Raw genomic sequence first — 25,050 nt, forward strand, 5'->3', positions numbered from 1 at the left:
ATATTGTGTAGATAGTAGAGTTTTAGTCATAAATTGTAAACCTAGGTCTTTTCATGTGTTTATGGTTGCTTTACATGATAATATTTCACCTGTCCTGTTTATGTAACACTTTAAAAATCAGCAAAAGGGTTATATAAATCAAATATATTATGAAACAAAAGGCAAAAAACTATTATGTACATAGTTTAGTCCTGAGTGTCTACTCGGCGCTTCTTGGCTTGTCTCTTGTATTCATTAAATGGAGCATCTCTTGTCACTGTCCAGCAATAGTTTGCAAGCATTGATGGGCTCCATTTGCCCTGATAGCGTTTCTCCATTGTTGCAATGTCCTGGTGAAATCGCTCGCCGTGCTCGTCGCTCACTGCTCCGCAGTTCGGTGGAAAAAAAATCTAGATGAGAGTGCAAAAAATGTATCTTTAGTGACATGTTGCAACCAAGGCTTTTGTATGCCTTGAGGAGGTTTTCCACCAACAACCTGTAGTTGTCTGTCTTGTTGTTTCCGAGAAAATTTATTGCCACTAACTGGAAGGCTTTCCATGCCGTCTTTTCCTTGCCACGCAGTGCATGGTCAAATGCATCATCTCGAAGAAGTTCACGAATCTGAGGACCAACAAAGACACCTTCCTTTATCTTAGCTTCACTTAACCTTGGAAATTTTCCACGGAGGTACTTGAAAGCTGCTTGTGTTTTGTCAATGGCCTTGACAAAGTTCTTCATCAGACCCAGCTTGATGCGTAAGCGTGGTAACAAAATCTTCCTTGATTCAACAAGTGGTGGATGCTGAACACTCTTCCTCCCAGGCTCCAATGACTGTCGGAGTGGCCAGTCTTTCTTGATGTAGTGGGAATCTCTTGCACGACTATCCCATTCGCAGAGAAAACAGCAGTACTTTGTGTATCCAGTCTGCAGACCAAGCAAGAAAGCAACAACCTTCAAATCGCCACAAAGCTGCCACTGATGTTGGTCATAGTTTATGCACCTCAAAAGTTGTTTCATGTTGTCCTAGGTTTCTTTCATATGGACTGCATGACCAACTGGAATTGATGGCAAAACATTGCCATTATGCATTAAAACAGCTTTAAGACTAGTCTTCGATGAATCAATGAACAGTCTCCACTCATCTGGATCGTGAACGATGTTGAGGGCTGCCATCACACCATCGATGTTGTTGCAGGCTACAAGCTCACCTTCCATGAAGAAGAATGGGACAAGATCCTTTTGATGGTCACGGAACATGGAAACCCTAACATCACCTGCCAGGAGATTCCACTGCTGTAGTCTGGAGCCCAACAGCTCTGCCTTACTCTTGGGTAGTTCCAAATCCCTGACAAGGTCATTCAGTTCACCTTGTGTTATGAGGTGTGGTCCAGAGGAGGAGGAGGGGAGAAAATGTGGGTCCTGTAACATTGATGGTTCAGGACCAGAAGTTTCATCCTCTTCCTCATCTGACTCAAGTGAGAATGATTTTGGTGCATCAGGAACCAGCAGTTCTTCTCCGTGGGGTACTGGGCGTATAGCTGATGGAATGTTTGGATAATGCACAGTCCACTTTTTCTTCTTTGACACACCTTTCCCAACTGGAGGCACCATGCAGAAGTAACAATTGCTGGTATGATCTGTTGGCTCTCTCCAAATCATTGGCACCGCAAAAGGCATAGATTTCCTTTTCCTGTTCAACCATTGGCAAAGATTTGTTGCACAAGTGTTGCAGCATATGTGTGGGGCCCACCTTTTGTTCTGATCTCCAATTTTGCAGCCAAAATAAAGGTGATAGGCTTTCTTAACCATAGTGGTTATACTGCGCTTTTGTGATGCAAAAGTCACTTCACCACAAACATTGCAGAAGTTATCTGCACTGTTTGCACGAGGCATCTCTGCTCACTTTGGCTAAACAGAAATGTGTCCCTTTGCAAAATCAAACACTGACAAATAAGAGAGCATGACACTGTGTGATTTCTAGAGTTGATATACGGCAATTTGTTCAGCAGAGTGATGTAAGCTTCGTTATGATTGCATCATCCGTGACTTCTAGGAATAACATGATGCAATTCATATCATGTATGACGCAATACCAGCTTCAGATTGCATCATTCATTATTTTGCCTAAAAAGCAAGTACTGTCCAAACCCAGTCATAGATTTATTCATAGATCCAGTCAAAGATGTATTTTAGTCATTTTTGGTTTAAATTGAGATCCCGTCCCTTTATAACTCACTTATCCTCCAGCATTCCCAAGTCAAGGGTCGTATATACTGACCCAATAGCATATCTTGAAAACTAGAGCCAATCAACAATTTTAAGCATAATTTTTGTTCTCAGTGACCCAGAATTAGTAAAGTTTGACAACGTTTATTTCAGAAGCATTTTGGCTGTAGAGCAGTGTAATTTGTCAGTTTCATAAATTGATATTTTTCCATAGTTACGTTAAGGATGACCAACAAAGAAAAAAATGTGTGCTTTTTTTTACGTTCCCTTGTGATGTGGAATATATTTCGTTTCCTTTTTCTTTTCTCTTTTTTTTTTTCCTGTGGGGGAAGATTTTTTGCTTCTTTATTTTAACCTTAGACTATCAGGTATGTGAAGCCATATCTTTTTGGTTTTTGTCAGAAGACTTCTCAAAATCAGGTGTATGGTATGCAAAGTAGTTTTAATCCTTCTTTCATGGTAAAGAATGCATGAAATGACTACCACTACTCAACCCACATGTAGAATGCTGCTGAGCAGTCCTTTATGTATTAAAGATAAAGCAAAATCATTGATACTAAAATAGTCTTGTTCTTCTGATTTGGTATTGTGGATGCATCCATAACAATACCATAGTTAAAGGTTGAGATGAACATTTCACTTAAAGCAAGATTTAAAATCCCTCTATTGCACTTTTTGATTATTTGGGCTTCTATTATAGATTCATAGATTCATAGATTCTAGGACTGGAAGGGACCTCGAGAGGTCATCGAGTCCAGTCCCCTGCCCGCATGGCAGGACCAAATACTGCCTAGACCATCCCTAATAGACATTTATCTAACCTACTCTTAAATATCTCCAGAGACGGAGATTCCACAACCTCCCTAGGCAATTTGTTCCAGTGTTTAACCACCCTGACAGTTAGGAACTTTTTCCTAATTTCCAATCTAGACCTCCCTTGCTGCAGTTTAAACCCATTGTTTCTGGTTCTATCCTTAGAGGCTAAGGTGAACAAGTTCTCTCCCTCCTCCTTATGACACCCTTTTATATACCTGAAAACTGCTATCATGTCCCCTCTCAGTCTTCTCTTTTCCAAACTAAACAAACCCAATTCTTTCAGCCTTCCTTCATAGGTCATGTTCTCAAGACCTTTAATCATTCTTGTTGCTCTTCTTTGGACCCTTTCCAGTTTCTCCACATCTTTTTTTAAAATGCGGCGCCCAGAACTGGACACAATACTCCAGCTGAGGCCTAACCAGAGCAGAGTAGAGCGGAAGAATGACTTCTCGTGTCTTGCTCACAACACACCTGTTAATGCATCCCAGAATCATGTTTGCTTTTTTTGCAACAGCATCACACTGTTGACTCATATTTAGCTTGTGGTCCACTATAACCCCTAGATCCCTTTCTGCCGTACTCCTTCCTAGACAGTCTTTTCCCATTCTGTATGTGTGAAATTGATTTTTCCTTCCTAAGTGGAGCACTTTGCATTTGTCTTTGTTAAACTTCATCCTGTTTAACTCAGACCATTTCTCCAATTTGTCCAGATCATTTTGAATTATGACCCTGTCCTCCAAAGTAGTTGCAATCCCTCCCAGTTTGGTATCATCCGCAAACTTAATAAGCGTACTTTCTATGCCAATATCTAAGTCGCTGATGAAGATATTGAACAGAGCCGGTCCCAAAACAGACCCCTGCGGTACCCCACTCGTTACGCCTTTCCAGCAGGATTGGGAACCATTAATAACAACTCTCTGAGTACGATTATCCAGCCAGTTATGCACCCACCTTATAGTAGCCCCATCTAATTTGTATTTGCCTAGTTTATCGATAAGAATATCATGCGAGACCGTATCAAATGCCTTACTAAAGTCTAGGTATACCACATCCACCGCTTCACCCTTATCCACAAGGCTCGTTATCCTATCAAAGAAAGCTATCAGATTGGTTTGACATGATTTGTTCTTCACAAATCCATGCTGGCTATTCCCTATCACCTTACCACCTTCCAAGTGTTGGCCGATGATTTCCTTAATTACTTGCTCCATTATCTTCCCTGGCACAGAAGTTAAACTAACTGGTCTGTTGTTTCCTGGGTTGTTTTTATTTCCCTTTTTATAGATGGGCACTATATTTGCCCTTTTCCAGTCTTCTGGAATCTCTCCCGTCTCCCATGACTTTCCAAAGATAATAGCTAGAGGCTCAGATACCTCCTCTATTAGCTCCTTGAGTATTCTAGGATGCATTTCATCAGGCCCGGGTGACTTGCAGGCATCTAACTTTTCTAAGTGATGTTTAACTTGTTCTTTTTTTATTTTATCCGCTAAACCTACCCCCTTCCCATTAGCATTCACTATGTTAGGCATTGCTTCAGACTTCTCGGTGAAGACCGAAACAAAGAAGTCATTAAGCATCTCTGCCATTTCCAAGTTTCCTGTTACTGTTTCTCCCTCTTCACTAAGCAGTGGGCCTACCCTGTCTTTGGTCTTCCTCTTGCTTCTAATGTATTGATAAAAAGTCTTCTTGTTTCCTTTTATTCCCGTAGCTAGTTTGAGCTCATTTTGTGCCTTTGCCTTTCTAATCTTGCCCCTGCATTCCTGTGTTGTTTGCCTATATTCATCCTTTGTAATCTGTCCTAGTTTCCATTTTTTATATGACTCCTTTTTATTTTTTAGATCGTGCAAGATCTCGTGGTTAAGCCAAGGTGGTCTTTTGCCACATTTTCTATCTTTCCTAACCAGCGGAATAGCTTGCTTTTGGGCCCTTAATAGTGTCCCTTTGAAAAACTGCCAACTCTCCTCAGTTGTTTTTCCCCTCAGTCTTGATTCCCATGGGACCTTACCTATCAGCTCTCTGAGCTTCCCAAAATCTGCCTTCCTGAAATCCATTGTCTCTATTTTGCTGTTCTCCCTTCTACCCTTCCTTAGAATTGCAAACTCTATGATTTCATGATCACTTTCACCCAGGCTGCCTTCTACTTTCACATTCTCAACGAGTTCCTCCCTATTTGTTAAAATCAAGTCTAGAACAGCTTCCCCCCTAGTAGCTTTTTCAACCTTCTGAAATAAAAAGTTGTCTCCAATGCAGTCCAAGAATTCGTTGGATAGTCTGTTCCCCGCTGTGTTATTTTCCCAACATATATCCGGATAGTTGAAGTCCCCCATCACCACCAAATCTTGGGCTTTGGATGATTTTGTTAGTTGCTTGAAAAAAGCCTCATCCACCTCTTCCACCTGGTTAGGTGGCCTGTAGTAGACGCCTAGCATGACATCTCCCTTGTTTTTTGCCCCTTTAAGCCTAACCCAGAGACTCTCAACACTTCCGTCTCCTATGTCCATTTCTACCTCAGTCCAAGTGTGTACATTTTTAATATATAAGGCAACACCTCCTCCCTTTTTCCCCTGTCTATCCTTCCTGAGCAAGCTGTACCCATCCACACCAACATTCCAATCATGTGTATTATCCCACCAAGTTTCAGTGATGCCAACAATGTCATAGTTGTATTTATTTATTAGCACTTCCAGTTCTTCCTGCTTATTCCCCATACTTCTCGCATTTGTATATAGGCATCTAAGATACTGGTTTGATCTTTCCTCCCAGTTTTTTCCTGACTCTCCTTTCTCTCTGCCAATATAGCCCACACTCCCTCTTGTTTCCGACTCATTTCCCCGGTCTCCATGTTCCCCACTTACCTGTGGGCTTTGCTCACCTGTCCCCGTCTAACCTAGTTTAAAGCCCTCCTCACTAGGTTAGCCAGTCTGTGTCCGAATAGGGTCTTCCCTCTCCTCGAAAGGTGAACGCCATCTCTGCCTAGCAGTCCTTCCTCGAATAGCATCCCGTGGTCTAGAAGCCAAAGCCCTCCTGGCGACACCATCTTCGCAGCCAGGCATTCACCTCCATGATGCATCTGTCTCTGCCCGGGCCCCTACCTTTGACAGGAAGAATTGAAGAGAATACCACCTGCGCTCCAAACTCCTTCACCCGTGCTCCCAGAGCCCTGTAGTCACTCTTGATCCGCTCAGTGTCACACCGCGCAGTATCATTTGTGCCCACATGGATGAGTAGCATGGGGTAGTAGTCAGAGGGCCGGATAATCCTCGACAATGCCTCCGTAACGTCTCGGATACGGGCCCCCGGCAGGCAGCATACCTCCCGAGATGAAATGTCAGGGCGACAGATGGGCGCCTCCGTCCCCCTCAGCAGAGAGTCTCCGACCACCACTACCCTACGTTTCCTATTCGCAGTGGTAGCAGCAGACTCCCCAGCCTTAGGGGTACGAGGCTTCTCCTCCTTTACTGTAGGGAGTGATTCCTTCTTTCCTGTATCAAGAAGAGCATAACGGTTACCTATAAGCACGGCAGGAGGGTTCGGAGCAAGGGTGGAGCACTGCCTGCTGCCAGAAGTAACCAGCTGCCAGCCTCCACCCTGAGCCATCTCCTCCTCCACCAGTGGTGTATCAGCAGTCCTGTGTACTGGGACAGCTACCTCAGCTGTCTCCACATGGACACTGTCGAGGAATTGCTCGTGGATACGGATGCTCCTCAACCTAGCCACCTCCTCCTGTAGCTCTCCCTCCTGCTGCCTGAAAGATTCCACCAGCAGGCACCTTTCACATTGGATGGTCCCCCCAGCCTGGATATCAGTAAGTGGAAATTGCAAGTTACAGTCTTTGCAAAACCACACCAGGATCTGGGTAGAGGCATCCATGCTTAGGCACTCTGTCTGGCTACAGGCACAGGTGGAGGAGACAGCAGCAGTGCTGGCACAGGTGTTGCGGGTCTTCCTAACCATCGTAAGCCTCCCTCTGTCAAACTCCCGTCTGCAGCCCCCTGTCAGCTGAAAGAGTTGTTTAAGCAAACAGTTAGAATGTAGTTGCTTTATAGGTATTAAGGGGAATCAAGAGAAAACAGATGGAACCGGCAAGGGACCCTCGCCCCCTTCCTGCTCCCTTCCAAACTCCCTTGCGAAACTCCCTGTTAGCAGCCCCTGTTCGCAAAGCTCCCTGGTCACTTGTGCGCTGCTTTATAAAGCCCTGGCCTGTATGAATGCCCCGCCCACTGATTAAGGCTCAGCCACTTACCAGAGGCTTCTAGCTTTCAAACCTTCCTTTGAAGCTCACAGCTTCCAACTGCCAGCCACAGCACACGGTCCTTCAAACAACCAAAACAAACACAGACTGACAAACACAAGCTCAGCACACAGCAAGTACCCCTCAAACACAAACAAACACACACTACAGACAGTCACTTACCCCAAAAGGTTGCTGTATTGCTCCTCCTTCACCTGGAGAACTCCCTTGCGAAACTCCCTGTTAGCAGCCCCTGGTCGCAAAGCTCATAAATGTGGACCAATTACAACTGGTAGGTGTTATGTGTCTCCTGGAGACACACAGGGATCAACAATAACCACCCCCAGATACTCGGGATGCCCCAATTCAGGAAAGCACTGAGGCAAATGCTTAAGTTATATGGAGATATACCTATCTCATAGAACTGGAAGGGACCACTCCCAGATACTCATCAAGTCCAGCCCCCTACAGGACCAAGCAGGACCAAGTACTGATTTTGCCCCAGATCCCTAAGTGGCCTCTTCAAGGATTGAACTCACAACCCTAGGTTTAGCAGGCCAATGCTCAAACCACTGAGCTATCCCTCCCCCCCTGTATAATGTTCTACAGTTCCTAGCTTCTGATTTATATTCATTACTGTCAATTTCCTGTGTCTTCCATTTGTCTATAAATATATAGTTTTTATAGCTGTCTTTACTTCCCCTCTAAATCAGGTCAGTTTTTTAGCCAATACAGCCTTCTTCCTTGGTTGTAGCATTTAGGCTTCTAGTAAAGAGTTCTTAAACAATTCCCAATAATCATTTGCATTTTTCTGGTTAAATTATTCTTCACAGTTGATTTGGCTCATAATTGTTTTCAGCTTTGTGAAATTGGCCCTTCTAAGATATCAAATATATATATTACCGGTCTGGACTTTATTCTGTTTTCACATTATAAATGTGATCGAGTCATGATCACTTGTACCTTAAGCTATCATTAATTTTTAGTTCTGTGATGAGTTCCTCTGTATCTCTCAAGGCCAAGTCTTATACAGAATCCCTCCCCCCCCCATATGTTGGCTGCAATACTTCTTGAGTTGGGAAATTATCTATAATATTAAGAAATTCCAAGGATGTTTTAGTACTGGCAGCATGAAACCTCCAGCGTATGTCGCTCAAATTGAAGTACAGAATGATTAAGCAGCTTTTATCTCTACACATTGTAGATAGGTGCATAAGGAATCAATCAGCATATTCCCTAATGTGATATGGTAGTCTGTAGCAGGCACCAACTAAAATGCCATCTTGTGCTTTAGCTGTTAGGACATTGATCCATAAGCATTCAGGATCATTTTCTTCTGAGCTATTGGTGATTCAAACAGGTAATGTCAGTTTTAACACGGGGTGCCATTCTCCCTCCCCCTTTGCTTACTCAGTCCTTCCTAAATGGGTAATAGCTGTTGATTTTAACATTCCAATCGTGAATTATTCCACCAGGTCTAAGTAATACCAACTATATCTAATTTATGCTCATAAATGAACAATTCCAATTCCTCTTGTTTGTTACCCAGCCTTGTTACCCAGCCTTCTAGCACTGGTGTATAGTTAAACAATTTCTTCTCTTCATGTCCTTTGGTTCTTTGACTAATTTTTTTGATATCTTTATTCTGTTCTGAGAGCTTATATCACCCCTCTTTTTACCCTCATGTTTTATTAGTTTAACCCCCTCCTGACTACTCTGTCCAGCCTGTTCCTGAGGCAGTTGATTCCCCTTCTACTGTGGTGGAGGCAATCAGTCTATACGGCCCTCTCTCCCCATAGAATGTGAACCAATGTTCTATAGAAGCAAAGTCCTCCACCATTTATCTAGCCAGTGGTTCCTTTCCAGAATCTTCTGTCTTCCTTTGCTTGCAGGACAGGCAGGATCTCAGAAAAAACATTCTTCAGCCCACTTCCGAGTTTCCTGCAGTCATCTATTATCTGTGAGATAGTCTATGACTCCGTGTCATTAGTGCTGATATGGATCATCACCAGTGGATTCTTGTCCAATGACTTAGAGTTATGTCTTGTGTCTTGAGTCCGGGAAGACAGCATGCCATCCTCTTGTCTGCTTTTCCCTTGCAGAATGTTCTTTTGATTAGTTGAGTAATGAATCCGCAGCAAGGATACTCTGTCTTCCTTGGATGGTTGGAGATTTCTTTGTGGGCAAGCTTGATTTTCTTACAGGTTGGGCCAAGGTGGCATCCACAGGTGTGTCCTGTACATCTCTCTGTTCCCTGGACCAGCTGAATCTTGAGAAGTATTATCCGTACTTTCAATGTTGAGGATCTGGTGTTGATTGGAAAGTACTAGCTGTGTGGAATTCCTCCCAGTTGTCTTCTCCTTGGTGGCTACAGGCTGCCCATCCTCATCTGTGTCCAGCCATGTAGAATGCCACTGTGACCTCTTGCCTCTGATGGCCACAAACTTTTAGGCCTCCTTTAACATCCTCTGTCTTCAACTCCTCAGTGGCCAGCTCCTTTCTTCCTTGAGCCTGGGTTATTGGTATTTCCTGAACCTGACTGTCTAGGAACTTTTCAACTTCTCTGATTCTTAGTAATGTCTATACTTGCCCTTCCAGTCCAAGAATCTTTCGCCAATTTGAAACTTCATTAACAGGAAGTCCCTTCTGGCTGCAAGCGGGAAAGAAAACATGGCCATTGCAGGTCATCAGCATTGGGGTTTTTTTGCTAGTCTTCTTCAAATTGCACATTAGTATAGCACTGACTTGGAAGGAAAGCCTCTCACTTTCTTTCTAAACTGTCTCCAAAACTCTCTGGTTAGCTGCCTCACTTTGTGTCTCTCAAGTTTGCCTAGTAAGTGAATTTGTATACCAAGTCTCCCAGCTTAACTCAGCTTAGCTCTGTCCTTCACCACCAGAGACATCAAACAATGGGACTGATATAAAAGCCCCAAGGGTCAGCGCCTCCCAGCCCTTACCAAGGCACCAACAAACAGACCTGTCTCAGGTGTTTTATGCCGGGAGCCATGGCCCACCTATGCAACCCTTACACAGAGAACAACCAACCCACAGATGGACCAAATGCACTACTCGCCAAGTCCTGCTACCTCCAAGCACAGCATCTGGAGGGACACCATTCAAAGGTCTGTTAGCTGGCCTTGTTAGAGCTAAATGTTAAACATCCTAAACATTTCAAAATGTAGCCCTCAGTGTCACTTTTTTTTGCCTCACTGTAGCTATATAACCAGTCACAAACTCCACATTTCATTTCCTTCACAAGGCGAAAGCCACTTTTTACATTTAAAAATCAACCAAAAAAGAGTTATTCACCTTATTTCTTGGGTATGGTTGTCCAAGTTTTGAAGGCAACTCATGACCCTTAGGAGGGTGGGCAGAAGAGCAAGGGAGGCAGTTTTATAGAATATAATTATATGGCAGAGACCTGATATCCAGAATTGCTCCCTATCCATCTACAGCGCCAATATAAGCATGATTAATGAGCTGTCAGGAGTATAGCCTGATATAATAAGTGAGGGTTGTTCCAGTATGTAACTCTGCCATGTACAAATAATGTTTTCTGCAATTCAGTGTATTGCACAATTCTGGTTTGTGTGGGCTATTCCTCTCTTGTTTGCAGTGTCTGAAGTACAGCATAATCTAGTCATGCCCCCTTCCCTGGTCTGCTCCCAGATTTTCTGCCTCTGCAACGTTAGTGAAATGGTTCATTTGCACCCGACTTTTCTTAGCCAGCTTATTATTTTATCATTTTTTTTTCAGGTAGTAGCCTTTTTTCTTCAAGTGCTGGTCCCTACGTTTATTCCACTGTGTGTATGCAGGTACTCCATGTGCCTCATGCTGGCAATGGAAATAATGTCCATTGATCTGTGCATGCATCCCTGCTCTCCTCATGCTCCGTATGAAGCATATAAGGGGCGGAGTGGACTGACCACCCTTCCAGTTCCTTCTTACAGCCACATGGCCTTAATTAGAACCTCCAGAGTTTCTCCTGTTTCTTCAGACTTGTCTTCAACCTGTTTATCTTTAACATAGCTAGTGTAAATAGTTTTTAGTAGTATAGTTAATATTTAATTAGATTCCCCACCATGAGGAACTCTCCGCCTCCTCCCCCATAACCCCTCAGCTCCCAGAATGGGAATTAATCTATGCTCAGAAGACCAGGGTGTAAAAACTGTGTCTCCTGTCAGTGCTCCTTCTCAGTAAGCAACAGAAGTGCATATCTTTGCCATGTGCAATATTTGTTGCTGGTTCCCTAGCTGTACCTAGCAGGTCTGGGAATTCCCACGTAAAAGGCACGTCACAGAAAAGGCTACGAGGCCCTGGTCTGACCCTCTCTCCCATACATTGACAAGAGTCAGCAAGGTGTGCACCTCCTATCATGAGGCCTGACCTAGGAGCAAGGGATATCATGGTTGCATCAGGAGAGCAGGGAACACTTTCATAAATACAAGAACGGATCCCCCTTTAAATCCATTCCACAGAGGACTGATTCGATCCTGTCCAAGTCGGGGAAGTCTTCGTGCCCAGCCCCTAAAGACTTAGACTGTCCTAAGTCCCAAGGCCATAATAAAAAGGCTCATAAGAGCAGAGCTCCATTGGTACCAGATTGCACTGCCAGTAACCATACCAGTCATATGGCCCAGGTCGGAAGACCAAGGACTGCCAGTACTGCCGAAAAATATCTGTTGGGAACCTCCATCATCTATAACATATAGACCTGGCAACCCAGAGCCAACATATAGACCTGCCAACCCTACTTCGACTCCATCAGTATGGGCAGAGAGAGCAAAGAGATACACCATCCCAAAGGACATCTTTGTTCTTCCAGATCTGCAATCTCCCCGGTTGTTAGTACCATCTCTCACCAGGGAGATTTTGACACCACCAGAGGATATGGGCTATGGAGTAAATCTATCTCCCATCCCCTATATTAGCCACAACTTTCTTCCATCAGAACTGTCGGCCCCACATATTAAACCAGATCTGGCCTTTTTGTCATTAGGAGAATTAGAGCTACTGGAGGAACCATCACCACCACCTCCAAGGGAGATCAGTCCAGGCAGGAGATCGAGAGCCTCCTGGAACCAATCTCCACCCAAACACACCCTTCAAGACTGGTGGTACCCCATGACTTGAGGACCTCCACAACCCACCTTCAGTCCCTCCTGTTGGGGCCCATGGGACCCATATGCACAATACCCAGGGTCAGTACAATCTCATAGGAAGTCATTCCAGCCCTCCAAGAGAACAACCAAAGCTTTCTTGTGACCCTATAGAAGAGAGAACTACAAGTTGGATCTGCCATTTCCACTGGTACCAGCACAAATATCTTCCCCATCTCTTATCACCCCAGCTTCGCCATCCCCTCTGGATGGCCACAAGCAGTTTCGAGAGCTGCTGTGCAGGGTGGTGGCGGAAATTCAGATCTGCCTAGAGGAGGTCCAGGACACACAACACAAGTTCCAAGACATCCTACAACCCACAGGATCCAGCTGAGTAGTGCTCCCAGTAAAGGAAGCAATACTGAAACCAGCAAGAGCTGTATGACATACATCAACAACATGCACCCCTATCCCCAAGAGGACTGAGAAGGGTTACTTTGTCCTGGCTAAGGGAGCGGAGTATCTGTTTACACACCCCACACCGAACTCTCTAGTTCAGGCTGCAACAGGAAGATCTAGGCAGCAATATCCAAGAGCCACTCCCTGCGATAAAGAGGCCAAGAATCTGGACCTGCTGGGGAGGAAGATATTTACATCTGCTAGACTCCAGTTGAGAATATTTAACTATCAAGTGCTGTTGGCCAGGTTTGATCTTTTGAATTATTCAGAGTTCTTAGATTTTTAAGGACAAATTACTTTAGCAAGATAGGAATCGGTTTCAGCTCTTTATTAATGAAGGCAATCTGGTGGTCAGAACTGCATTACAATCGGTGGTTGATGCACTGGACACCACATTAAGGTCAATGGCAACTGCCATCGTGATGTGCCAAAAATCATGACTATACTCTTCAGGGCGTCCCAGGGAGATCCAGAACACTGTAGAGGACTTGCCCTTTGAGGAGACCAACCTTTTTAAATTAAAAGCCTGATAAGTTTTTACACTCGCTAAAGGACTCAAGGGCAACCCCCCGCCCACTCCCTGGGTATATATACAGCAGCTCCAAAGAGGAAATAATTCAAACAAACTAACGACTATGCCTCAACTGTTTATCACTAGTGATTCTATGAACCGCCTTGAAAAAGACAGAGGGCAAAAGCCATGATACCCTGTATCTTCCAAGTCAACCACATCAACCCAACCTCACCTCCTGGTGAAAAAGATACTTCTGACTGGAGGCTCTGGAGTTGTGAACCACTGTTGTTGCTGTCTCCACAGAATCCTCATGTATCCTTTTGTGTGTGTGGACATCTAGCACTCTTTCCCCACAAATGGAGTGCAATAACAATGAACATGTGGGTGCTAGATATCATCCATTACATCTACATAATCTAGTTTCTCTCTGTACCCCCTCAAAAAAAACCCTTCCCTGTCTCCTCATCAGGGACCATTTTCATAAGGAGCTCCTCTGCCAAGAGGTAGAATCTCTCCCTTCCAATGGGGAACGATAGAGTGGGGTACTTCTTTAACATCAAAGAGAAGGGTTCTATTTGAAATATTTCCTAGTTCCCAAAGAGAAGGGAGGGTGGAGGCCCATTCTTGATTTTTTTTTTTTCCCCCACCCACAAATTATAATTCTGTTTGGTTACGCTGGCATTGACAATACCTTCCCTGCAAAAGAATACATGGTTCACAGCTCTCAATATGAAAGATGTGTACTTTCATGTGTCATATTCACCCCATCCACAAAAGATTCCTTAGGTTTAAGGTGGGTCTTGAGCACTATCAATAAAGGGTGCTTCCATTCGGTATACCAAGCATCTTCACCGAAGAGTTTCTAGTAGTAACACCATAGTTCAGGTGAAGCAGCTTCACTGTCTTCCCATACTTAGATGATTGGCTTCTCATTTGCAGGATACGTCTAGAAGTACTTGCATCAACCTCATCCCTGCTTCAGCGTCTTTCATCCCTAACAGTCTGTGAGAGTTTGGAAAACTCTGTCCTGTTCCTGATGCAAACTATAGATTTCATAGGAGCAATGTTAGACTCAGTCAGGGTCCAGGCTTATCTCCCGATGGAAAGATTTCACGTTACATGCAACCTGATAAACCAGGTTACGTGCAACCCTCAAATGTCAATCTGGATTTGCCTTTCTCTCCTGGACCATGTGGCATCATGCACCTCTGTTACACTGTTCGCCAGACTCCACCTCTGTTACCTGCAGATTTGGCTATGAACAGTATCTGTACTAAGCAAATACAGCATGAATACCATAGTAACAATCTGTACCATGTTGAGGACCTCACTAACTTGATGGAAAGATCCCAAACAAGTTTGTGTGCATATTCTTTTCCTATCACCCATACCCAACAAGTAAATAATTGTAGATTCTTCCCTGATAGGCTGGGGAGTGTGCATGGACCATCAGCTCAGGACCTTTGGGTGCCCCAAGAGACTACAATACACATCAGTCTTCTGGAACTATGGGCAGTCTGAGAGACTTGCAAAGCTTTTCTACAATTCATTCAGATCCATCGTCCCCCCCCCCCCCCAAAAAGCTGCAACTCCAACCCAGAAAAGCCTCATCTGGAGCCCCAGAGCAGAGTGGGGAGAGATTTCAAGGAGAGAGTCTCAGTCCAGGAGGGTATATCCAGGTACAGAATGGACTGCAGATTAAAAATCCCGGCCTTGATCCCTAGCCCTAATGTAGGTCTAAATTCTCTGGGGAGAGAAGTAGGGTTCATACCCTACTTCCCTTCTCCTCAACTTGAATCAGGGAAATTTCAGTGATGATACCCCATGTTCCAGGCAGGGGGAATGGGACTACAAGGGGGAGGACACTGAGGGAGACATACCCAGAGGGCTCAAGGTGCTGAATAAAGACCATGTCCTGGCTTTAGCCAGACAGAAATACCTAGAAACCCAGCCAAAAGGGCAAAAAAAAATCCAAGAGCAAGAAGGAAAATAAGACAAAAAACCCCCAAAGAGATTTTTTGTCATCTTACACAGACGCACCTCCTCCTCAAGTGAGGAAGGGGAGCTCTCAGATTCAGGCACTGAGCAGCACATGGAAAAAAATGGAACAAACTCCCCCCTCCCCCTCCCCAAAAAATGTTTAAACCTATGTACAAAAAGGTTGCATCCACAATCCAGATCCAGCCTGAGAACGCATTAGAGGATTGCTTTCTAAATTCTCGCCTAAGACAGCAATCCTGCTGCAACCATCCTTCAAGGATGTGATCGGAGAGAAGTGGGAAACTGCTAATAGGGGAAAAAGCATAAGCAGGAATTCACTTGGATATTACAAGTTGCAAGAGCCAAAAAATGCCATTACGGATATACCAAAGGTTGATGTTGCAGTGGCATCTCTAGCAAAAGACCTAGTAATCTCATCTGAAGTGGATTTCTTTCCTAAAGATCCCACCTGATAGAAAGGTGAAAGCTACCTTTAGAAGGGTCTTTGAGGCTTTGTTAGACACCCTCAGATCATCGTTGGTGGCTACATTCTTCACAAGAGTCTGTATCCTGGCTGGATATCCGTAAGACTGGGAAGGATGGAGGCTTTTGGTCTACACTTCAGAAAATTTTCCTGGCAACAGCCTTTATGGCAGATGCCTCAATGGATGCAATGAGATTTTCAGCTGAGTCCATGGCATCCCCAGATCGGCAGACATCTCTAGCACACATCTCATCCAGCTTTGCCCCAGGAAGTTGATGCTCACTCCAAACAAATTCTGTGATCCTCTAAATTCACAAGCTCTCTCCTCTTTTGGGGGAAAAACTAGATAAAATAATGACAGAAAGCGCTGCCAAACTGAAACACGCCCTCTCTGCCACACTCAGTACTCTAAGGAGAGACCACAAACCCAGCAACAGACAAAAACTTTCCTATTGTCTATCCTCTTTGCAAAGGTATCAGAGGAAATAAGACAGGTTTATCAGGGAAAACCCTGGAACTGGGAATCAGGTGGAAAATCTAGAGGTGGATCCATCACCTCTAAAAGCCCATTATGAAAACAAATGAATGTGCCTCCACCCAGACCTGAGTGGAGGAGGCAGAATTTCCCACTTATCAGAAGAATGGTCTCTATCGACCAGAGACAAGAGGACAAGAAAGGTAGTGAGTTGTGGATACTCTCTCAAATGGATGGCCTCACCCACCTCTTCATCCAGTCCCCCTTCTTGAATGACACCATCAAATGCAAACTGGTGTTAACGAATTCTCATATCTCCTGGACATAGGAGTAATAGAAAGGGTTCCCTCAGAAGAAAGATTCTTAGATCTACACTCCATTTTCTTAATTGTCCAGAAGCATGGGCTAGGGTGTAGGGCAGCAGGTCAGAGCTATCCTGGGTCTCAAATAGCTTAACACATGGATCTGTGGATCTAGCAGATGCATATATCCACATTCCCATTCGACCATGCTACTACAGATTGCCCATTACCAGTACCAAATGTTTCCTTTTGATTTTTTTGTCCGCTCCCAGGGTCTTTAAGAAGATGCTTGTGACAATAATAGCCAGACTCAGGTCCCAGGGCACTCACTTGTATCCTTTCCTAGATGACATCTTCATCAGAACTCCAACCCAAGCAACAGAACACAATGCCACAGTCCAGTCTCTGGATTTGCTTCAAGCATATGGATTTGTAAACACCAAGAGTAGCTGCTTGGCTCCCTTCACCTGGGAATAGAAATAGACTTCTGTGGGAAAGGTCTGTCCATTGTCAGACAGATTTCACAAGATACAGAACCTGATATCCAGTTGCTAAAATGTTCAAATCTGACCATAGCTCAATGTCTACAACTAATGGGCTGCCTGGTTTCATGTATTGGAGTCACCCCATGGGCCATGTCAGGTGCCTCCAGGCCTTTGTCCTGAAAATATGGAACGTTTCAGCAGAATGCATGCAAAGTTCTGAACCGGGGTGCTAATTTCACTAAAATGGTGGACAGTCTCACAGAACATTGCAAAGATCTCCCCTTTGTCTTAAAGATGCACAGGTACTCACAACTGATGCTAGCCTGAAGGGATGGGGAATGAATCTGGGGCACAGAAAAATGCAAGGTACCTGGAACACAAGGTGAAATTAATCAAATGGCAGACTGGCTCAGGAGATGCACAGTCAACAACTCAGGATGGTGCTTGAATTAGTAAGTCTTTGCTATGATTTTTCAAGAGCTCAAACTTCTGGCAGTCAACCTGTTAGCCAATCATAAGAACACAAAGTGGCCAAAGTATCTCACAGGGATGCAGATTCCAAATCTCTGGTGACGGATGCTCTTTTGCACAGATGGCTACAAGGCCTGCTATATGCTTTTCTGCTCTTTCCATTTCTAGGAAAGGTGATCCAGTAGATAAGATGAGGCAATGTTAGCTAAGGAGATCATAATTCTTCCACCTGATTGAATTGCAAATGGAGCCACCAGTGTAGCTACCTGTGAGACTAGACATCGTTGACCAAGGCCCATTCTTCCATACAGACCCAGACAGGCACCTGCTGTCATCCTGGCTATTGAGAAGGAAGCTTAGCTATGCTAGGATTATCCTACAAAGTGATTGGAACACTACTGTCTAGATGAGCCTCAACACTAAAAGCCCAATCTTCCGTTGTATTAGGTTTAACTCACGGTGTCAAGAACACAGCAAAAATTGCAGTGATCCTGGTATCCCAGGTATCCTGTGTTGATCGGCTCTTTCCTTCTACCCACAATGCATAGGTTCACAGACAGACTCTTGAGCTGAAGTAATATGTCATTTGTTTGGTGCTTCAGTGAGTGATCAATCCACCAAAACAGGGCACAGCATAGGTTTAAATGCAAGTGTGCTCCTTCATTCATGAGCTCGCCTTAAATACATTGTTAAAAAGGTATTCATTTATATATTGTATAAACATTTTTTCTGCCTTAGCAAACTAATCTTAGTGCTAACTCAGTTGCTCATGTTGTTGACCTAGTTGTTTACATGATCAGATTGCTGGTTCAGCATTTTACCTGGCTGTTCTCTTTCCTTGCCAGACAAGCAGGCATCTTTCCACATGTTCCAACATCTAAAGTATACATTCTACATATTACATCATTGACTTTCTTTAGGAAAGAATAGACAAGGGATTTCAGCCAAGGTCCATAGTCTGGCAGGTATGAGCTATAAATAATATCCTATTTGCGTGATTGTTTGGTTCCTTGACCGAGACCCCTTAGGTATCCATATTTCTCAGAATAGTCAGACTGGCTAAACCTGCAGTTAGACCAGTTTTTCCCAGTTGGGAGATACCAATCGCACACCATTTTGAGCCATTGACATCAATATCTCCATTTAACCTATCCATTATAACCTGTTTTCTGGTCGCCATCATGTCTGCTAGATGAGTTTCTGAACTGAAAGCTTTATCCATGCAGGATCCTGAGTGTGTATCATGATGACAAGTTGGTGCTAAGATTCCCAGAATCACTCTTGCCTAAGGTGAATTCATCTTTCCATGTTTCACAGAAGACTGTCATCCTTTCATTCTGTCCAAAGCCACAGTGCCCAATAGAAAAGCTGTTAGCACACTTTGGATGTTAGAGCACTAAAGAGCTGTATCAAGCCTACTGAATCAACAAGAAGATTGGGCTTCTTATTTGTATTTGATGTGAAGTCCCAAGTATCCAAGCTATTGCTAGCTAGGTGGATCAAGCTATGGATCGTTCAGGTATATAAGGCAACAGGTACTCTTTTCCAGACATCGTCCAGGCATGCTCTAGTCTAAAGGACCTATTGCGACTTTGTGGGTGGAAAGAGCTTGTGTTTCCACTGCAGAGATCTGCAGGGCAGCAACATGGTTCTATATTAACACGTTTATTAGACTACTGTGCAGGTTTCAGGATTGTGCAGGTGCGAGTCTAATAATAGCATTACTATTTTGAGTGAGTAAGTTCGGGAGAGCGGAGTTTCCCAATCTCATTCTGTTGTGGTTTTTTTTGTTTGTTTGTTTTTTTAATCCCTCCCTACTTCGGTTCACTGCTTGCTACTTCCCATATATATCAGAACTGTGGGAAATGCTGAGATGAAGAATGGTAAATTTCTTACCTGATAATTTCCTTTCTGCTAGCAACATTCTCCCACAATTTTACCCTCCCTGGTTGGCTTCCTAGCCAAAGGACAGTATTTAATTTCAATATTCATGTTTGAAGGCCACGGCCTACTGTACGTAGTTTATTAGGTGGTGTTTACCCTAACCATATTCTACAAATATTTATACAGTTTTGGGATTAATCATCTGGCAGCAGGCCAGAGATTAGGGGCCTGAATACACCAGGCTCTGCTAAAGCTTTGAACTGCTTCCAGAAACTGCACACAGGAGGGGAATACCCTCTACATATCATAATTGTGGGAGATGCTGCTATCAGTAAGGAAATTATTAGGTAAGGAATTTACCATTTGTTTGTTTCTAGAATGAAGAAATATTTTTTCACCTGGAAAATCAATGTTCGAAGAGCTAAGACAACCAAGAGCAAGTAAGTTGGAATACAAAGTATTGTGAAAAAAATTAAAAGGAATCTGAATGTTCTGAAATGTATCTGTTGAATAAAGTGCAAATTAATCTTTCAGTGTTATGTCAATCAGCAGTAAACAATTACAAAAAATCGCTAGGGCATCTTTATTGTATTGATACCTGCATGACAAAAATTATTGCAATGAAAGTTCAGTGGTACATCTATATTACTGTAAAGCATAATACCATAGAGGACCGTCTTTTTGTTGTATGTTGAAGTCATGGTCTATGACTAGGGACCCGACATGCTATTCATAGATTCTAAGGACATTACTATGGTAATACAAATAATAATAGAGTATGATTGAGGTCTGTTCCACCCTTATAAAGTAAGAATGATCAGGTTCTGTGCAGACGGCACATGGAGGGACTGAGAGGAATTCAGTCTCTATGCTGGGACCAAACGAAAAAGGATCCCATGGCCACTTTCTCTATCCCATTCCCATTATGGTCTTCCTCATTAGTACATAGACCCAATCTATGGCATGTAGAGGTGCACAGGCCTATGAGTGATGCAGAGAATCTGCCACTGGTTCTCTGCACAATGAATGCATTTCTTTCTCTATGGAATATACAACAGAAGATTGTGAGTTCAGGCCAATGCCTGCATAGAGGAGTGGGCATAATGAGCTCTGCTTTATGAGGCCCCGCAACATGCCTGTACAGCTGTACAGCTTAGGAAGAATTCTGGTTGAAATTGGGAAGTTGTTAAGCAATCCAGGATACAGCAATTTCTTCTTTGTCTGAGTATCCACCATTGCTAACAAGCCTTTATGTGTATCCCTCAGACAGGGCACAATAGCAGATTGTTAAGGACTTATGGTCTGAATAGGTCTTACCTGGCAACAACAAGAAAGTAACTACATCCTAGGGGTTCTCTCCAACTTCCCTCAATAGGGGGCTGATGTTAGGAGAGTGAAAAATTCCCAAACAAAACAAAGAGACAGAGGTGACAAAGCAAAAAAGACTGAAAGGGGAAGACAAAGCCAGAGACGAAGTTTTGGGCAGGAGAAGGAAAGGGGGATGGACCAGCCAATATCAGAGAAGGCAAGATGGACAGAGAAGGTTTCATGTTTCAGAACACAAGACGTGCTACAGCAGAAGGACCCTGGACGGTCCCATATCATTCTGATCCCAGCCCAAAGAATAGTTTGGAATGGTGAGGAAACCAAGGCAAGTAAATGCATTTAGGGTTTTTTATTTTTGTATAGATCTGTGGGTTTCTGGTGTGATTAATTAAAAAGCAGTGAAGGTTTCAGAATCCTGTGCAAAGTTTGTGGTACACTATTCACATGTTCCTTGAAGAGGCAAACTGTGGAACCAGAAAATTCATGTGGCCAGAGTTCTAGGAGAGGGTATTGTGATGGGTTGTCCCCCCTGGGGTGCAGTCTGGGAGACTGGGAACCGCTGGGCCCCTCTAACCACTCAGTTGGGTTGGCCCTACTCATACTGCTTGGGAACACAGCAAGCCTAACCTAAGCCCTGTTATCACGCTGCATGATAGCAGGTGGCGCCACACACCCAAACTGAGCTACCTGAGAGAGCAGCTTCACCCAAGCCACTCAAATACATGCAGCAGACAGCAGCCAATTTCCCAACTTTCCAGACTCTCAACCACCACTGGAGTATAAACCCAAAATTATACTGTCTTGTGCTGTACAGGGAACTGTATAGCGTAAGCTCATAAAATTCACTCCCTCCCTTGTGGAGAGGAATATGCAGCAGCCTTTGCCTCGAGCTATGATTCCCACACACTTCACTCCAATTCACTGGTTTAGATAAAGCAAAAACAAGTTTATTAACTACAAAAGATAGATTGTACGTTATTATAAGTGATAGCAAATGGATCAAAGCAGATTACCTAGCAAATAAACAAAAAATGCAAACTAAGCTTAATATACTAAATAGATTGGATATGAATTAGCAGATTCTCACCCTAAGAGATGATACAAGCAGGCTGCAGAGTCTTAAGGGGCAAGCTGCATTTACTTTGCTGCTTGGAATCCCCAGGTGTTTCATTCACAGGCTACAAATCCCTTTAGCCTGGATCCAGCACTTTCCCCAGTTCAGTCTTTGTTGCTCAGTTTTTTCCAGGAGTCGTCTTGTGTGGGGAGTGAAGAACGTCAGATGATGTCACTCTCTGCCTTATATAGCTTTTGTATATGGTGGGAACCTTTTGTTTCAAAGCTTGCTTCCCAGACCAGTCTGTGGAAAACTACTGACATCCCAAGATGGAGTTCAGCATCCTAGAATCCAAGAAGTGGAAGGGACCTCGAGAGATCGTCTAGTCCAGTCCCCTGCAGTCAAGACAAGACTAAGTATTATCTAGACCATCCCTGACAGGTGTTTGTCCAACCTGCTCTTAAAAATCCCCAATGATGGAGATACCACAACCTCCCTAGACAATTTATTCCAGTGCTTAACCACTCTGACAGTTAGGAAGTTTTTCCTAATGTCCAGCCTAAACCACCCTTGCTGCAATTTAAGCCCCATTGTTTCTTGTCCTATCCTCAGAGGTTAAGAACAACATTTTTTCTCCCTCCTCCCTGTATCGTTTATGCATTTGAAAAGTGTTATCATGTCCCCTCTGTCTTCTCTTCTCCAGATTAAACAAACCCATTTTTTTCAATCTTTCCTCATAGGTCATGTTTTCTAGACCTTTAATCATTTTTGTCACTCTTCTCTAGACTTTCTCCAATTTGTCCACATCTTTCCTGAAATGTGGCACCCAGAACTGGACACAATACTTGAGTCGAGGGCTAATCAGCGCAGAGTAGAGCGGAAGAATTGCTTCTGGTGTCTTGCTTACAATACTCCTGCTAATACCTCCCAGAATGATGTTCACTTTTTTTTGCAACAGCGTTATACTGTTGACTTCTATTTAGCTTGTGATCTACTATGACCCCCAGATCCATTTCCACAGTACTCCTTCCTAGGCAGTCATTTCCCATTTTGTATGTGTGCAACTGATTGTTCCTTCCTAAGTGGACTACTTTGCATTTGTCCTTATTGAATTTCATCCTGTTTACTTCAGACCATTTCTCCAGTTTGTCCAGATCATTTTGAATTTGAATCCTATCCTCCAAAGCACTTGCAACCCCTCCCAGCTTGGTATTGTCTGCAAACTTTATAAGTATACTCTCTATTTCATTATCTAAATTATTGATGAAGATATTGAACAGAACAGGACCCAAAACCGATCCCTGCGGGACCCCACTCATTATGTCCTTCCAGCATGACTGTGAACCACTGATAACTACTCTCTGGGAATGATTTTCCAACCAGTTATGCACCCACCTTATAGTAGCTCCATCTAGGTTGTATTTCCCTAGTTTGTTTATGAGAAGATCATGCGAGACATTATCAAAAACCTTTCTAAAGTCAAGATATACCACATCTGTCACTTCCTTCCTATCCACAAGGCTTATTACCCTGTCAAAGAAAGCTATCAAGTTGGTTTGACACAATTTGTTCTTGACAAATCCGTGCTGACTGTTATTTATCACCTTCTTATCTTCTAGGTGTTTGCAAATTGATTGTTTAATTATTTGCTCCATTATCTTTCCGAGTACAGAAGTTAAGCTGACTGGTCTGTAATTCCCTGGGTTTTCCTGATTTCCCTTTTTATAGATGGGCACTAATTTGCCCTTTTTCAGTCTTCTGGAATGTTTCCTGTCTTTCATGACTTTTCAAAGATAATTGGTAATGGCTCAGCTATCTCCTCAGTCAGCCTCTTGAGTATTCTAGAATGCATTTAATCAGGCTCTGGTGATTTGAAGACCTCTAACTTGTCTAAGTAATTTTTGACATGTTCTTTCCCTATTTTAGACTCTGATCCTACCTCATTTTCACTGGCATTCACTATGTTAGATGTCCAATTGCCACCAACCTTCTTGGTGAAAACTGAAACAAAGAAGTTATTAAGCACCTCTGTCACTTCTACATTTCTGTTATTGTCTTTTCCCCCCTCATTGAGCAATGGGCCTATTCTGTCCTTGGTCTTCCTCTTGCGTCCAATGTATTTGTAGAATGTTTTCTTGTTTCCTTTTATCATGTGGACTGATCACATGTCCTTGTACAGTCATAGCAGCCATTACTTGGAGGCTGTCTGTAGTGTTCTCAGGAAGACTCCTCAGATGGGAGATAAGCTTCTCCTAGGGCCTATTGTTTTTCCTAATGGCCCATTGCTCTGAATAGGTCCTTCTCCACCCACTATCTAGACTGAAAGCATCTTGTCTAGTGGGCGTTGCCCAGGTGTAACTACATTTGAAATACAGATACATAGTCAATATTCATAATTTCAGATACAAAAGTGATACATGCATACAAATAGGATAATCATATTCAGCAAATCATAACTTTTCCAATGACCCCTTATATGATTTATCTTGCATATGTATGCAAGATTATAATTGTCATAATGATATCATAATAATATCACTGCAAAGAATATGGAGTGCAGTGTGAAAGGTATGTTTAAGCTAATGAGGCAGTCTGAGGAGTCAGCACTGGTTCCAGAGGCTGGGCAGTAGGTTGCATGGACACTGCTCTGCACCATGAGTATTTGCATAGAGGACTGAAGATAGGGACAATGCATAGGCTTTGTTCAGACTCTGGAGGCTTAAAACACCTGGAGATTCAGCAATTGGATCCCTGCTCAGTAGTTTGGCGAGGGAGAGTCCCCTCTTTGCTACCTATGTGTGTGTCAGGGTGCAAGTGGGAGAAGGCTACGTATGCTCTGTCCCTTCCTTTGCACATTCATCTGTGACTAAGCACAATCTAACTATAGTTAACATAATCTCTTTTTACCTTATTTTCAGATACTTAAATGGGAAAGGCATTGGGAAGTCATTACTCAATTTTTAATCTGTATTTAAATTCAGCCATTTTCATTTATGTAAATAGGAGTTATGAATGATTAAAAACTGAATAAAAATTCCAAAATTTTGCTGATTGATTATGGAAGCGAGAACATAGTGGTGTCATTTATAATCTGTTAACTTCTGTAAAACAGAGATAGGGGTAACATTTTTACAGTAATTATGTTAATTAGATTCAGTAAAGGAGGAACTGTCATTATAAGGTCCTATTTTCAAATGCTAATAGCTACCTGAAAATTTTACCAGTTGTGATTTTCTATTTTACTGTCAGTAGTTTGCCCAACTGC

General features: G+C 43.2%; 1 protein-coding gene across 1 annotated transcript in view; it reads left to right on the plus strand.

Moving 5' to 3' along the window:
• The window catches only part of DNAH14 (dynein axonemal heavy chain 14), a 468,480-nt gene that overhangs the window by 49,750 nt on the left and 393,680 nt on the right, over positions 1–25,050 (plus strand). The window contains 1 exon segment of the mRNA XM_054022851.1: positions 19,783–19,845. Coding sequence (XP_053878826.1) covers positions 19,783–19,845 — 63 coding nt within the window.

This window comes from Malaclemys terrapin, chromosome 3 (genome assembly GCF_027887155.1).
Source record: "Malaclemys terrapin pileata isolate rMalTer1 chromosome 3, rMalTer1.hap1, whole genome shotgun sequence".
Classification (NCBI taxonomy): Eukaryota; Metazoa; Chordata; order Testudines; family Emydidae; genus Malaclemys; species Malaclemys terrapin.